Source organism: Gadus morhua, chromosome 15 (assembly GCF_902167405.1).
Source record: "Gadus morhua chromosome 15, gadMor3.0, whole genome shotgun sequence".
In the NCBI taxonomy this organism is placed as follows: domain Eukaryota; kingdom Metazoa; phylum Chordata; class Actinopteri; order Gadiformes; family Gadidae; genus Gadus; species Gadus morhua.
Window position 1 is genome coordinate 13,921,054 of NC_044062.1, and position 17,742 is coordinate 13,938,795.

The 17,742-nt window shown below is 44.3% G+C and overlaps 1 protein-coding gene across 2 annotated transcripts in view; it reads right to left on the bottom strand.

Annotated features, from left to right (window-relative positions):
• sorcs3b (sortilin related VPS10 domain containing receptor 3b) overlaps positions 1-17,742 on the bottom strand; it is a 46,484-nt gene that overhangs the window by 17,239 nt on the left and 11,503 nt on the right. For both annotated transcript variants that reach the window (XM_030379896.1, XM_030379895.1), the window contains exons 2-12: positions 13,913-13,980; positions 10,203-10,302; positions 9,797-9,955; positions 9,457-9,530; positions 8,259-8,323; positions 7,269-7,387; positions 5,103-5,192; positions 4,222-4,401; positions 2,322-2,468; positions 397-499; positions 12-88 (exon numbers count right to left, since the gene is read on the bottom strand). In XM_030379896.1, coding sequence (XP_030235756.1) covers positions 12-88; positions 397-499; positions 2,322-2,468; positions 4,222-4,401; positions 5,103-5,192; positions 7,269-7,387; positions 8,259-8,323; positions 9,457-9,530; positions 9,797-9,955; positions 10,203-10,302; positions 13,913-13,980 — 1,182 coding nt within the window. The remainder of the gene's footprint in view (positions 1-11; positions 89-396; positions 500-2,321; positions 2,469-4,221; positions 4,402-5,102; positions 5,193-7,268; positions 7,388-8,258; positions 8,324-9,456; positions 9,531-9,796; positions 9,956-10,202; positions 10,303-13,912; positions 13,981-17,742) is intronic.

The window sequence follows — 17,742 nt, forward strand, 5'->3', positions numbered from 1 at the left end:
AGGTATCATACCTGTCTCCAGGTATTGGCCGCATCAGATGTTATAAACATCCCAAGGTTGGTGGAGGACAGCTCCGTTCCGATATTTCCTGGGCGCAGAAGGATGAGCGGTTAGCAAGTAAAACCATGCACCACATATATATCGAAGCTCCTTTTAATAAAACATTAACATATCTCATGCATTGAATCCATTCTTTTTAATGAAAGGACTGTATTTTTCACTGCATTACTTTCATCTGAAGATAGAAAATAATTTGATATTCAAAAGTTGAACATTATGTGCCAATATAATGTTTAATTCGATGCATCATTGCCCTCCTTTCCGCCAGGAGTGGCTCATAACTAACCATTCCCAGCTATAAAAACAGTAAAAGCTAGGATTTGGGAGCCTCTTCACCTGTAGCAATCACGATCCCGGGCACCGAGTCTTTGCTGGAGATGCGTCCAGATGTGTAGGGGTTCTCTGACATCTCCAGATGCAGATGCAGTGAACAAAATGGCTGACCATAAGAAAACAACAGATCCTCATCAAGAAGGGGTCTCTAAACAACATGAATATGCCTTGTCGGAACAGATGGAAACTAAAAGATTAGATTGGCCTGCTGCTATAGTTTACCTTTACAGCTAAAGCAATTTCAGAGCTTATTTATGAAACAATGGCGCTTTGCTCTACTCATCTCTCTGGCAGTAAAATACGACTGAAAGAGAGGAAAGAGAGGACACAACGGAGGGCATCAGGATTTTTTTCCCTCTTTCTCGAGCAGACAAGGCATGTAATTAAAATTCCCCAAGATGCACTGATAAATCTGGCTAAATTGATTCAAATCATCTCGGCTTATCTCTCTGAGTGAAACGTTTTGTGGAAGAAAAAGCAAACGTCAATAGAGATTTTCAAACAACGGGAGTTAGTTTGAGAGGAGCACGAGGAGACTTCGGGTGTAATAGCAAACTTTGTGTTCCAAACATCACCTGTTGTCCAAACATCACCCCGGTTCTACAGAGAACCTTCCCTATCAACCATTTGATGAGATTAAATCAAGATCAAACATATATACTGCATGTATAATAAAGGGAGAGGGGCGGCACAGGGAGCACTTGCTTGTAATTCTGAATAATCTAGCCGTCTTTAGTCAGGAACCGACGGTGAAGGAGTAAATTTAATTTACGCAGGTTAATGGAGGTCTCACCCCTGCAACGAAACATGACAACGCAAGGCCTCGCACACTAAGCCACAAACATTTAAATATGTCTCCTCTAACCAGCTGTTTCCTCCTCTGCTTAGGACTTGGTAATATAGCTTTTTTTTTTTAAAATAGAAATAAAGATGTGCAGCTGGTCTTGAGGAGAGTGTGCAACCACTCAAATGAGCTGCATCCCACCAATCAGAAACATTAGCTTATTTGTATTGATCAATTATCTAACATTTATATTTGAGTTGACCAATCAAACCGATTTGTTTAAGCTTAGCAAGTCACAGGCTGCGCTTACACAGAAGCCGTAATTCAGCCACGGTTGAGATTGCTATGACGCAAGTCGACGCACAAGTAGGAACAATCAACTGCATGCGCCACTTGAGAAGCAGCATGTGATCTCCAGTGAGCAGCAAAGCGTTACGACGCACAGCGCCCGGCCCTGCTCCGTCGACCACGTCTCTGTGTTCATCAGCGGCACGTCGGGAGCCACAGGAGCTGTCTGTTCACCGCAATTATTATATGTTTTTGCTTTTAATAATGTTACGTGATAAGGCTCATCATCACACCAGTCGATGATTATTTTAACTGTTTTATCAATATTTAATAACACTTTTTTCAAGAGGGCAGCTGTGCCAAGAATAAAATCCAACAGACATTTGAACGCGTATCCTAACCTGCCTGAATGGGAGCCGGTTGAGACCGCTGTTGCAGAATCACGTTTTTTAATCAAATCAGCGTTTTCCCTTTCAATTCCTGATCTGATTTTAATAACGCAAAAAGCAGCGCAGCCGTCCGGGTCCAGGTCGGTTACAGCAGGGCTTTAATGTTCCTTGACTCCAGGCGTCCGTGGTGTGAAGGGAGGCCTACTTCCATTCACCGCAACGCAAATAGGTGCTCTGAACATTGTCCAAAGCTGTTGATGCGATTGCACAGCAGGACTATCGCTTTCTCCACAAGGTAACTCACTCAAGCACTATGTGCACATAGCGTTATTATTAGTAGGTAGGCCTTTGGTATCTTTTGTCTTTATTTACACATCAAAATAGCTGCTGAATACATTCCCTGTTAAAATATGTGTTCACCACGCAACACACTACACTGTGTCTAGTCTAACAAGGGAGGAACTCACCAGTACGCAGTGGAGGTTGTTTCCCAACACATCCGTGGTCGGGGCCGGTAGAAGGGCCCAGGTTTGGCCCTTGTCGTATGTGATGAAGGTCTTCACTCGGTTGTCTATCAGCTTGTTGGTCAGGTACATGCCATGGATGCCTTCCACCTGTAGATGAAGCAAGAACAACAAGGTTTGATGCATAGACTTTTTTTTTCATGTTCTATGCATCAAACTCCTAAATGTTTTCATCACATTTAGGAGTAGATATAACCACTTTCACATTTTTTAACTCACCTGTAAAGAGACTCTAGTTTTCAAATCTATCCATTTGTGACATCCCATTTAGGAGTGGACACAACCAACTACAATTTTTTAACTTAACTGTAATGCGACTCTGTTTTCAAATCTATCCATTTGTGACATCACATTTTGGAGCGGACACAACCACTCTCATTTTGAAAATGAATTCACTTTTGACATCACACATTGAGTTGACACGCCCACGAGCAATGTCACAGGGGAATAGACTGTTCTAATAGGGTGCATAATGAATAGAGTTTGATGTCTCCGCCATCATACTTCTAGGTGGACATTCCCACTTGTGATGACACAAATGGAAAGATTTAGAAAATAGGAGGTCACGCTTCTAGAGCGCTCACTGACAGAGACTGATGAAGATAAATGTACAATAAAAAATCCTCCTGATATTTGAATATGAAGCATTCTTGGGTAACATCACTCCTGGCCTGGCATTAAGGGATGGTTTTTTTGTTTGGTTCCATGTCTCATGGGATTGTGTTGGGATAGGGATACACCACACCGGCACATATGGGTTATTATCACAACCTCATGGCCAAGCCCCTTTATGGGTGACAAACACTCGGATCCTTTAGATGTCAATGTAATTTGACGTGTGTTTCGATTCATTGTTTGCATTAATTTCATGTTAAACAAAACCTCTGCTTTAAAGACATGTCCTGTCATTATTGTGCTACCTTATCTGATCTGAACGTTCATGATAGCTTAATAAATGATGGTTGATCGATCAGCCGTCATGCCCCTTCACACCCTCTTTCCAGGTGGATCCATGACCCAACCCCATATTTGTATATAATTTGGCCACGCCCACAATTTGGTTTTGTTTGGAGGGCAACCAAGATGGCTGCCCTGCGGAGAGTGAGAAATGAGAGAACCACTCAAACTAGGCTATATTACTCAGAACTATATTAAAAAGTTAAAGCGTGAGTTTAAATGGGGCAGGGGACAAATTTCAAATGGACTTCTTTGGAGATTACTTTTTTAATCACATTGGACTACATGTTTGGATTTATGTTTGGACCTTTCCTGCAATGAAGCATTTAGAGTTTTCACATGGATGTATGGAACCTTCATCCTGGACGTTTGGTGGGGTAGGTCAGTTGATATATATTTTTCTTTATCCCTTGAGTAATGGGACTTTGTTTCAACGTTACAAAGGAACTCAAAACAGTTTCTGGCCTGCAACAGATCTACTATAGTGGATTTATTTAAAGAACTCTTATACGCGTATGGACGTTTGCCTCCTACAGTCTGCTGAATCCCTCCTTATCTTCAAAACACGTCTGAAGAGCATCTCATGAACAGGCGAGTGTGCAGTTCTTCATCTCTTTAAGTAGAGAAAAAAATATCGACTTGTCTTTTCAGATTCCTATAGCTTCAGTTTTTCTGCACTCTGTCCAGTTGCTCGTCTTGAAACTTGGCTCACGCCTTATTCTTTACCTACAAGTGAGTCAGTCTCGCTTGTGAGTCACTTTTGAGCAAAGGAAAAGGCAGCACATAGCATAAGGCTGCAGGTTGGAAGGCTACCCGGGTCGCTTCGGGGCTAGCTACTGCCTACACTTTCACAGTTTCCGGAGCAAGCAACACATCCGGTAGATACCTTGTAGAAGTCCACAAGCAGGTTACCCGCGGGGCCCCGGCTGGTCCTCAGGTTCTCCAGGGAGAGGGTGAAGTAGACCCCGGGGGAGTCCGAGATGTACAGACTGTATGTGTGGTTCTGGTTCCACTCCTGCACTGCAGCAAATACCTGCTTCTCGTCTGTACTGATGATGTGCATGTCCTGGAGAGAGAGGGAGAGCATTCTACATTCCATACAGATCCATCTGCAGATAATATACAGCCTATTGTAGGTTTGTCCTCTAGTGATCCACATATTTTGTGTGTTGAATTATAAATAAAACTATTTGTTATCCAATTATTTTCCATGCTTAAGTTAACTAGTTAATATCTGACGTGTTACATGCGCAATAGGGCACACAAGGAACAATTTGACCAAATCTAAAATGTGTTTTAAACAATCGCTGATTAATTGGTTTGACATCAGCGGGAACAACATGTGTTTAGAGGTAAACGGCATTTGTGCTTTCTATCTGTTCCAGTCAAAAAGCAAAAACAACATTATCAAAGCTTTTCATGCATATATTCTAAATGATAATGGAATGGAAGATGAAGAAGTAAGATGCACACACACACACACCCACAAACACACACACACACAGACACACTTTCAAGCACACACACACACACACACACACACACACATACGCACACACACACACACACACAGCGCAAACAAAAATAAATCAAAGACAGATAATAAAGAGAGCTCATGCATTCTGTTGTGCGATTGCAACGGGTTTCAATTTTGTTCTCAAAATAACGCAGTGCAATATTATGATCATCAGTGACAAATCGCACAATGCATGACCCTCATGATGAGATGAAACACATAAGTGTTTGTGTTGTTTTCTGGCTGCTTACCTTGGGAAGACAGTATTTAGGCAGCTGCATCTGCTTAAATGGCTCCCTCATGTAGGACACGTAATAGCTGGCCCTCCCCGACTTTGTCACCTTGGAAAACACAAATACAAAGATGCTGTAAAAAAGGCATCCAAAAATAATGCCAAGGCAATCATGAGAATTATAGAATTACATTCCCACGGTATTGGTTCTGAGTGAAACCTTGGAAGACGTATTATTCTGTGTTATTTCTGTCAACGAACATTGAATCTTTCTCCGAGCTTGAGGACTGTAGCACCAGTAGGATTAGGAGAAGTGTTACACTAATATAGGAACACGGTAAACTAAATGTATATCTAAGGGTGTTGTGCTCCAGAGATAACTAGATGAAACACTCCCGTAAGGACACTTTTCTCACACCACTTGACTCTCCAATACAAACGATCCGGCGCAGAGGAAGGCAGAGAATAATAACACCGGCCGAGGAAAAAAGGACATCATTATCTCCATTAGCATAAAGCTAAGAGGCTTACAAAACAAGGCGGCCAGAAGTACCTCCATAGCCAGCCTCAGTAAAAAAAGATTCCTTATGCATTTCCCACTTTTCGCCTCCACTTACGGCCCACAGTGACACTATGTGATTGCTTATTTTCTAATCAACTAGAGAGATGGTGTTTGTCCCTGACCACACTACATTAGGGGCCCTAATAGAATAATCTATCGAAAATCAATGGACTGGCTATTCCTGAGCCGCGCTCCTCCAGGATGTTGCACTTGGCCGTTCTCCTCGGTCCCCGGAAGAGTGCGGAGGTGTTGAAGACTGCTTATTTCGTTGTAGCCCCAATCGATAACCTCATTACTCTTTGTCAAGTTAAATCTAACTGCCCCCGAGCAGTGAAAGTCAGGAGAAAGTCACCAGTGAGCCACCATGGCCGAGTGCGGGGACGCCACGCCACCGACCAACATGTCCAGTTTGGTCTTCTCCCTTTTCTTTTTTCCCTTCATGCCATTCGCTGTCATGATCGCGTTTCACAGAAACTCAGTTCCCAAATTGTGTTGAAGCCAATTTTTTTCTATCGCACATCGCCGTGTATATATATATATGTTTTTTTTTTCCCATCAGTTTGAAGCCATTCCAATCAAGTTTGGAAAGTTAATAAAGTACGCAGAGAGGGGTAGAAATTGGGTCAGCGATGAGATATTGCTTCTGTGACATCTTATCATATCTGCAAAGTCAATTTATGGATAAAGAAATGTAGGGGGGGGGAAAAGAAAATGCAGACACATGCAAATGTTTATTCTTATTGCAACGAATGCAGAGTGACTCATTCCAAAGTAAGGGTAGCATTGCTGTTATATTCTGTGTGTGTTTGAGTGTAAGTGTGTGTGTGTGTGTGTGTGTGTGTGCGTGTGTGTGTGTGCGTGTGTGCAAGTGATTTGTTTGGGGTTTTTAGTCAACGTTATTTAGGCAAAGTGCATCACAACGGCCCGCAGAGACACAATCTTCCTCGGCTGGGGAGGGAAATCAATGACGGCAGAGGACACTGGAAGTTTGCGTTCTAACGACATGGCCGGCCTTGGCTAATGAGACCAAGGTTAATGTGAACAGTAATAAGGCGGACGACGGAGCGTCTCGCAGCCGCTCTGCCATTTACAGTCCGGCCCACTATACAGAGAGCAGGACCCCGGCTTCAGCTCGTCGCCCCGGGTAACAGGTGTGAGGAGGGGTTGGTCACACGGGGAAGTACTGAGTGTTCTGAGGGTGCAGCAGCTGCTGTCGGATGGTTTCGCATTGTGTAGTGTAGCATAGCACCACACAATGTAGTGTAATATAGTTAGCTTAGCATAGCGTAGTATAGCAGATATGTTATTTATCTGTTCAGGTGTAATCTCCCATCTGGGATTAATCAAATACTATAGAGATTTGATTTAATATCATAATATAATAAAGTACAGTATAGCATAGCATAGTGCAGTAATGTGTAAATGGTGCAATTCAGTTTTGTTCAAAATAGGAAAGCACAGTATAGTATAAGATAGCAGGCTACTACTATATAGTATAGATTCCCTATGGTATAGCCTATAATAGTACAGTATGTTAGTACTGTATCGTACAGCTTAGATGAGATGAGCCAAGTCTTCCATAGTACTGTACAGCTTATAGTATAGTAGCATTTCTCCACAGACCTGAGTGAAGACGTACTCGTCCTGCACCACCAGGGAGTTGGTGTCCACGTACCCAGGGAACAGGTACTGCCGATTGGCCTCTGTACAGCGCTGGGCCCGGCACCGCACGTACTGGGCTCCTGACAGGGAGAACACATTATCATCCATTTGGATATCATTTGGTACAACATCTACCGCCTGAGAGAACATGCATTAGGTACGAGGCGTGCGTCGGAAGGACGCAGTATGAGCAGCAGGAGAGGGGCCGTTTAAATAGCGATTGAATAGTGGCTGAGGTCGACCGGTCCGTCTAATAATGAGAGCATTTGATCCAGTCCCCCACGGAGCCGTTGAGTGCTACATCCCAGGGCGAGGGCCCCCGTCTCCCGGGCCCAGGCTCCGGGCTTCCCCCCTCCGTGCCGTAGAACTGCCAACGCAATTTATGTCAGACAGAACGCAGGGTGCGGCGTTTCGGCTTCTCCCGCCGGCTCGCCGGGGAATAATTAAGGAGGGCGAAGCATCGATCAAAGCTCTGTGTAACTTTACCCTTTTTCTCCCGGAGATTTCTAGTCTACTTTATAAGACATGGGGGACTCCCGCTCTCATCTTCCCGGTGACCACGTGGTAACCACGAGGGGCGGGGCGGGGCGGGGGTCCACGGGGTCTTGCTCCGCAGACGGACGGACTAACAGACGAACTAACAGACGGTCTAACCGACGGACTAACAGACGGACTAACAGACGGTCTAACTGACGTCCTAACAGACGGACTAACAGACGGACTAACAGACGGACTAACAGACGGTCTAACAGACGGACTAACAGACGGACTAACAGACGGTCTAACTGACGTCCTAACAGACGGACTAACAGACGGTCTAACAGACGGACTAACAGACGGTCTAACTGACGGTCTAACGACTGACACAACGGACGGACTGACTAACGGACGGACTGACTAACAGACGGACTGACCAACAGACGGTCTAACGGCCGGACTAACGCGACTCACGGCTTTTAGCGATACGAGTCTCAATGTGGACCACGTCCTGGTCCTTGTCCAAGCCCACCGCTGCCCTACAGAAGGGGAAGAGAGGGTGGAGGAGTGGGTGGAGGAGGAGGAGGAGGAGAGGATGAGAGGAAGAAGAGGAAGGGAGGAGTGGGAGGAGAATGAGGACCAGGGGGAGAGGAGGAGTGGTGTAGGGGTGGTGGAGGAGGAGGAAGAGGATGGAGGGAAGAAGATGGAGGAGAAAGAGGAGGAGATGGGGGGTAAGGGTGGAGGAAGGGCGGAGGAGGGGTAAGAGGAAGAGGAGGATCAGAGTAATGTGGGTGTGTGTGTGTGTTACATGTGAGAAAGGTTAAATGCAAGGAGACAAGGAGTTATCCTAGCCTGGCTCCGCCCGCCTAAGTACTTCCGCTCAATTTGAATTTCCCTTCAGTACTACAAATGAAATGAAATTAAGTGAAGTACGAGAGTCTGGTAGAACCAGGCTAGAGTTATCCCATAGCTCTCTTTAAATTAATCTTGATATTCTGAATTCTTTACACTGGACACTTAGAATATTGACAAATTCAATGAAATGAGGAGTATTTTGTAACTAATAAACTGAAATTTAAATCGTTCATGATGCTTGATCCGTTTGAATTGTGTATTTTATTTATGTATTTTATTTCATTGTTCATTCTATTTCATGCAAAGCCATACTCTGATATAATATATTATCCTATACCATGCTAGTCTTCAGGGGGTAATGGGGTGCCACAGCACCTGTTCTTGTTCCTATTTCAGCTTTTATTCATCACATTACTTTCGGTTCGAGGGGACTCTCGAAAATCATGCCTTTCCTTCTGCTCAGCTCAAAAGGCACTTTGGCCCTGACGCACACAGTGACAAGATGGGATGAATAGCTCTGCATTAATATTCACTAGCTCACGCTCGTCCAGACCAGATAACAAAATGACAGTGACAACAAAAACAGCATGTCATATCTTTTAGTTTTTGAAAAAGGGGGAAAAAAGGAAAGGAGCACATTATTTTGTCCGTGGTTGACATGAGAAAAATATCCTATTTTTTTGTTGACATACTGTCAGTGGATCACCCTTAGCTAACGTAATGCTATAAACATGGTGATTATAGGCAATTACAAGCAGTCAGATACACACAAGGAGGAATGACATCCAGCTTGTGTTCTTGTGTGTTAAGAACGTACCAGTAGAATCGGCCCGGCATTACGTTGTCGTGCACGAGAAGCCATTTCCTTCCAAAGTCCATTGAACTGTACAACTGCAAAAACAGAAATAAATATATACATAAACATATATCACTGTCACAGTCTCACAATACAGGGTAAGGGTTAAAACAATATCACTGCACATCACAAACTTCCCGTTATGAAGCGAAGAGTTGAACCGGAACACAATCAGCATGCAAACAAGAAGTTTTATGGTGACTATTTTACATATCATTTTAAGAGCTCAGAGCCTCTCTCGGTGGCAGAGAGGGGGAGAGAGAGGGTGAGAGTCGTTGAGAAAGCTTTCTGCCCAGGCTACCTTGCTGTCGTGACTGAATGCCAGTATCCAGTTCTCCTGAGCCGGGTGGAAGAGGAGGCTCTGTATATAAAAGTTAATGGGGTGCTTCTCAAAGCTCGCCCCTTCATCAGAGCTGATGAGCACTGCGCTCTCCATCTCAGGGTCACTCAGCAGCATTATCTGACAGGGAGGCAGGGAGGGGGAGAGGGGGAGGGAGGGAGAGAGAGAAAGAGAGAGAGAGAGGCAGCGAGGGAAAGATGGAGGGAGTTGCAGAGAGGGATGGAGAGGGAGAGAGAGAGGGGGGGGGGGGGAGATAGTGAGGGGGAAAATCTTTATGCTTTTATAGTTGGATATAGGATGTGAATAAAAGATCTGGGCCTATTGTACAGAGAAATAAAAATAATATCAAGGAGATTTTAATATTTACCTTCCTCTTGTTGGTCGGACATACATAAAGATAACTCAACACCGTTCTCGAGCGGATTTTGTCATTCATTTTTGTGTAAGTGCTTCCATAATTCACGGATCTGAAACAAGAGAAATAAGTATAAACAAATCAACGAATGAAATGGATATACATAAATTGCAATAATAAATGGACTTGCTAAGGATTAATAATTATTGATTAACCCTCGGGTTTCTCAAAGTCATCTTGGCTTGTTCAGTACGAACTGTAGGCTCGCAAATGGCATGTTAGGTTTTGCGTCAAAGGCTAGACTTTGTATGCAGAGCAGGTAGAATCAATTGTCAAATGTATTGCCCTTTAAACCTGTATGTATTCCCCGGTTATCCTTCCATTCCAACATTTCGACACTCCTGTAACCTCAGACCTTTAGAATCTATCAAATAATAGCATTTGCAAGATGAGTACATTCCGTACGTTTCGCAATTACATGAATTAAACACACTATCAGAATGACATTTGATTGTGCTCTGGAATCTTATCAACTTTATAATAGTGCATACTATGTTGTGCACATTCTCAGTAACACTTCTTGCGAACAAGCGAACAAACAACGAAGAAGGCAGTCAAACAAACAAGAAGAAAAAAATGGGCTTTTTACTTAACTTCATTTTATGATAAATTGACTCCTTTTTTATAGCCCACAATTCATACACGCATACATACACCCATTCATACACCAGTTCACACGTTCATTCATTCATCCATCCATTCATACACACATTCCTTCACCCACACCTATGTGAACCATGCAAGGCGACAGCCAGCTCAGGGGGTGACTAGAGCTAGGTGTCTCGGGGACGCCTCAACACTGGGCTAGGAGGAGCCCACGATCCAACCAGCAACCTTGCGGTTGCCAGACGCCCTGTTGAGCTACTTCATGACACAAAGGAGACACTAATTGCTCCCCTGTTGCTGGGACCTTGTTCGTTCGCTGTACCCTTCCTTATTACAGCATAAGGGAGTATTCATGTCCTTAGCGGAGCACAGAGTTAGCCAGCAGCTACAAACAAATGGGATACATTCACATTAAAATGCACCTGCTCCTCTCAGTGAATCATGGTGTGTGTGTGTGTGTGTGTGTGTGTGTGTGTGTGTGTGTGTGTGTGTGTGTGTGTGTGTGTGCGCGTGTGCGTGTGCGTGTGCGTGTGAGTGTGTGTGTGTGTGCATGCACATGTGTGTGCGCATTCTTTCATGCATGTGTGTTCGTCTCTGCAGTCTCCACAGTCCTTATGCTTGAATTTGTCTTTGCCATAAACAGCCAATCCACTCTCAAGTTCTACCTGACTGACTCCAAATGTAATTTCAATGCGTAATTGGATAGATACCCCTGCTGTCTCCAGCGGCTACCTGTGCATTAAGCCGAATCATTCCATTTGCTGTTTGACATTGTTTCAGAAGTCTTTACACCTGAATGTTGTGCTTTAAGAATTTCTCTCCGTTGACACAACGTTGTGTTTGGGCTTTTTGAACCAAGGGAGTCTATGGGTTGCCTAAATACATTACAATACTTTATTACTGTTTCATGTAACTCCTCACTATGAGAGGTTTTACACTAAAAGGAAACTCAAGGATTGTTGGAACGCTTCCGGGAGTCGTCCGATGATCATCACATCACATTTACCACACTTTTCCCACTCGGGGGCTGCCGGCATCAATAATTGATGTTGTTTTCACACACAAAAGGAAAGGTTTGCCTTTCAACTTCCTTTTTTTTTTCTTTTCATTACTACCCCAAAACTGTTTTATATTGAAAACCTCTTCACTGCGTTTCTCAATATCCACCCGGCCGGGCCGCACACCTCGTCTCAGCTCTGATTTACCGAAGGAACTGTCGCTAAGCGGACATCTGGCTGATGGAAAACCTCCCCGTACACAACGTGGGCTGTCAGGTGGTTTATAAATCCTGACCGCAGCTCCCCTGAAGCTGATATCTACCCCGTGCTCTGTGTGTATTTCCTAATGACCTCACTGTTTGGAGAATTTGACAATATAGTCTCTTGTAAAAGCTTTGGGTTTTTGGGGAATCTCAGCAAAACGTTACTAAAATAGCGAAACTTATCCATAGGAGCTGAAGTTAAAAACAGGTATGATATCAGAGGTCGGTGAGAGGTGACTATAGAACACAACGCAAATCGAATGTATCTTAATTAGTTCCCATTTTTAATCGTGCCTTTGCCTCGGTGAGTCAGACAAGCTCACCAAGCTCACAAAAGCATGGATAAAAAATAAATGCAAACCCAGGGCTCATCCCATAACATTAGAAATGCATTGCCTTCGGAATAAAACTCAACCCTGGAAATGGTTCATCATTTCTGAAGGCAATGGCACTTTTCCATTGGCAATCGCGCCAAGTCAAACTGTGCCGTGACGATTTGTGTTTCCATTGCCTATTTGAACGTGCTGTGTTGTGTCGAGTTGGGCCCGAGATGGAACATCTCTGCAGTAGGGGGAAAGCGCGACTGACCCGCCTCCGAGCGGCCCGCTCAGCCCTGCTCGATGTCAGGAGCAACAGGTTGTCTCTCAAAGTGTCGGAATAAGTCCCCTGACACTTGTTACAATAATTGTGCGTTCCTGTGGCTGAGATGCATCGCCATGTACGCAGAGTATGGCTATAGTTCAACAGCTGGATTGGTTATTATTCATTCTTCCTATAACTGTCATTTATAAAAGGTTAATGGAAGTTTAGAGACATGTGCACTGCAGTGATTTTAGCATGATGCTTGCAAACCAAATTGCTAGTTGAAAAAGGACGGATTTCTTTCAGATTACTCTTGTTCTAAAGACTAAACATTGGACAATATTTCACACTATTAGATCGCTGATTAAGATAATCAACATGTTTTTTCCTAATATCAAGGACATCATGTGGAACTCTTGGAACTATGTGTTAAACATTGGCAAATGTGTAAACAAGTCTAATCTCAAATAAATCGTCTCTCAATGAGCTATTGAGATTAGATGGCAAAAGAGCGGAGGCCTATTGAACATCAAACTAAATACCACACCGTGGATATCATTTTTGTGCGATCCGTCAATTTGAAACAAACCAAATATATGAAATGGACCTTTAACGGATCAATCCAATTGACGATAGGCTACAATATAAAACTAAACAGGCTACAATAAGTCTATGTTGTTGTGTCGTTTGACTCAAGGCAAGCGCTTCATCAGTTAATGACATACCTTCAAACGGGCACGCCTTTTGTGAAGGACACCAACCCGGCAATAGCTGCCCCAAACCGAGTCAAACCAAATCAAGCCCGGCCAGTACAGCATAATAGGAAAAGAGGTTTACGAGGAGAAGGACGTGGTCCTCATCCGAAGCCCCCCTCTCGTTCCCGTGTATCCGAGGGGGGAGGCCCCTGGTGCAGGGTGGGGTTCCTACACCACTTTATTAAAACATATTTCATATTGGTTCTCCCCATAACTCTGTTGTTGCACAGTGGGGAGAGTGAAATAAATCATACTTACCATATACTACTTTCCCCACGAATACATTATCTCACAATTGCATCTCTGCTTCTTACTTTGCATTTTTACACAATCCCTACCCTTTGCCGGTGGTGAAGGGGAAACTTGCTTTGATATTTAGATGGAGAAGGCAAAAGTCAAATAATATATAGCAACAACATAAACATTGATTTACCCCCCCCCCCCCCCCACCTCCTTACCTCCATAATGAGCTTTCGGTTACAGCGCCCAGATTGAAGTCGTACAGCTTGGTCAATATCAGGATCACCTGCAGCATAGCAACAAGACCCATGATTAATTAAACGTCAATTAAAGGCCCCTTTTTACATCCCTTCATGCATCCATTTATTAACCATGTTTTACTTGAATTTTGCTAATGACATGGAATGAGAATGAGGGGTGTCTGGGCAGAAGGGGGGGGGGGGGGGGTAGGAGCATTATCATATTGCAATAAACGTTATCTACGTGTGACATCACAAATGACAGGTGATCTTGGTGTGTGTGTGTGTGTGTGTGTGTGTGTGTGTGTGTGTATATATGTGTGTGTGTATGGGTGTCGGTAGCTCAGGTGGAATGATACACCTGCATGACAGAGACACCTGCACATCGCTCAGTGAACTAAGAAATGAAATACAGACAACGCAAACCGCCGGCACTCACACCGTCTGCCTGCGTGTGCTTCCTCTGACAATTTCCCCTTCTCTTCCACCTCCTTTTGCGTCTCACACGGAGAATAGAAATATCCCGTCCTCGTTTCGTCGTTCTTGAGGACAGTGGCAGTTCGGGTTTTATCGAAAAAAAAAAAAAACCTGAGACGCATTGTAAAAGCCTCTGGCAGCCACAATTAAATGATGTGCGATGTGCATTATTGTTTGTCTGATGGCCTTTTAAAACGTCTTCCAGTGGGGACCACTATAAAGCGTGGATCTAATAAGAGACGGTTAACCAGGGGGCACCTGCATTACGGCTGTGGAGCCAGGCGACGGCAACGCCAGCACAGACAGCCGTCCAATGTAGAGACGGGAGCACATGGGATATTAATGAGGGCTGAAAAAATGGAGAGCGATGGCTGAAAGATAGGTCGAAAGCTCAATTACAGTGAGTTTAAACACATTAACCTATCAGGACCCAGCGAGCAAGTCATTAAGATGGGAGAAAAAAAGGAGTTGTGCGAACAATGACGTGCCTTCGAGCCTGTGCGGAAAATGTTAAAAACCCAATTGACCCCCGAGATTTAGCCTTCAAACGACCACTGTTCGCCGCCCGGACTATCTGCGTTACGGGTTAATTAACCAATCACGCCGGGAGATAACCGTTTGCATAACTAAACACACCGTGTCTGCTCAGAGCACCGGTACAGTCTGAATCAATTTGGAGGCAAGACGCCGTTAAATGGCTCTGATGTTTCCCACTAATCGCTTTTTACAATAACTCAAATGAAAAAAGACAGAATGATGAGGGGAAACTGCCACAGTGTTGATCATTAGTGGCTTCATCTTCTGTGGCCCTTGATATCGACCCCTTGGTACTGGCTGCTGGAGGATGCAGGAAACACACTTTGGATGAGAGTTGCTCGTGTTCGTCATGCTCAGAAATGCCAGACATCCAGCCACCACCCCTATTATGGCAATCAAAGTCAAGTAGTGAATGTTTTTATAAATGTCTAAGACTCATAATTCTGCCCGTTCTTCCAACTTCATGGACTAATTTTCAAATAAGGTTACTGTTGACTATCAACTCATTAAGCAAACTTCCATCCAAAGCGACTGATAATGAATGGAGACACACTACATGTAATTGATGCTGGTAGGGGTTATAGGTGCATCTCAAGCAAGGTCGTCTACAGGTTTGGCTGCCGACACTGGGGACTGAACCAGGGCCCGTCCTTTCAGCTGACCTGGCCACAGAGCCCAAGTAGGAGGCTCAGAAACACATTTCCAGCCTCAACCTTTTTCAAGCAAAACATAGTGTCGCTAAATCACCTCCCCTCCTCCCCCAGCTGTCAATGTGAGCTTTGTCAAACGCAAGGCCGTTTCTGCACAAATGGCTCATTAAAGACACCGACGTCCGTCTGTCCCGTCCCCTCAGTCATGTACGGGGTCACAGAGGGTCCACTTCAGGGACTGGCGGGCTGGTGAGGTGGACAACTGTTGAGATGAATCCTCCCCCGGTGGAAACATGAAAAGCACATCACCGCACACATCTCAGAAATTATTGATAGGCGACGCCAATCTGCGTCCGAGTCATTGCACCGCAGGGTTGCGATTACACGCGCATCGCAAGCGGGGAAATGTCGTGGAAAAGTAGGGTCGGCTCAGGATGATTCACAGCACGCTTATTGAGGAGGAATGAAATGCGGTGTCAACTCGAAGGACTTCCTACCACTGTATTGTATATTTCCGTAAATGCAAAACAAAAAAAAGGACAGACCGACAAACAAGAATGGCAGCGGCAACTCTATTCAGCCCTGAGGCAAATACAATTAGCCGTGCATATCATCACTCACTTGCATACATGAAATTAAGTAAGGACCCTGGAAGGCCAAAAGCTGTGCATTTATTCATGTTTATGTTTTATTGATGTGAGGGAAAAGGGAGCTTTGCCCCGGGAAAGTTAACCAATCATTTTTAAGATTGGCTCCCAGCCTCTGAGGAGTTAAGTGTTCCCCTTATCTTGTCGTTCGCTCCTCGTTTTTCGTCTCCGTTACTTTTAATTTACTCTCCCTGTTCAAGTTGTTGGTGGCTTCTTCTGGGGGCTGGCTTTTTTCGCTTTCTGTCCTCCGTGGACCAGGCGGGACAAAATAATTGCATATTAAAATAAAATTGGAATGTATATTATGGAGAGATGCTCTCTGGAAACTCAAAGATCAGATTTTGTTGAAGTGGTTCAATGGGTGCCATTCCAACCACAATTTATGTCTCCAACTCTATCTGCCTGTGTATCTGTCTATCTACAGTGTCTATCTATTTACTGTATATACTGTTTATATCGATCTACTGTGTCAACTTATCTACTTTATCTATCCATCCATCTACTGTATCCATCTATATACTTCAGCGATCTATCTATCTACGGTATCTCACTATCTCTCTATCTAGCTATACCTATCTACTGTACCTATCTCATCTATCTATCTATCTTCATTGCACCTATTCATCTCATAGATCCATCTATATCTCTCTCTCTCACACATACAGACACAGACACAGACACAGACACAGACACAGACACACACGCACGCACGCACGCACGCACGCACGCACGCACGCACGCACGCACGCACGCACACACACACACACACACACACACACACACACACACACACACACACACACACACACACAAGGACACACCAAAAGAGATGTGTCTCATCCCAACCTGTCCACAGGATTTGTTCTTCCATGGTCTAACCAGATCTCCAGCGAGTCTCTCCAGCCCAGCTCTCATTACAGTGCACCGGGTCTGCGATGTGCCTGCAACACCTTGCTTCACACAGTCCCCAGCGAAGCGTCATCACGACAGGCTACCTCGAATATTATTTTCCTCTAATTGGGCGGGCAGGCGAGAAACAGACCTATTACTGCTAAGAGATTACCCAGCGCTACGCAAGGTTGCTCTTTTCCTGCTTTTCTCTGTCTTATTTCCGTATCAAGCCTTTCTAAAGGATAATTTTTCTCCCTGTCTTTCTTTCTTTCTCTCTTTTTTCCTTTCTTTTTGCTTTACCTTCCTTCGTTTCATTTTCTTTAAATAAAAAAAAAGTGCTTCATTCTTGCCCATTTCTTTCTCCCCCTCCATTTTGCCCTCTTTCTTTATTCCTTTGTCCCTTTCTTTGTCTGTCTTTCTGCAGTCCGTCCCGTTGCTCCTTGTTCTAGGGGGACCACAGGGGACCGCTGTTCAGGATCCAAATTAATTTCCAGGGGACCCGCAGGTTAAATTCCAACGGCTGATCACAGATGCCTTTCATTATCATGGATGACGGCTCCTGTAACATTTACACTTTGACTCGTCCCTATAGGAGTACTTAGCGTCC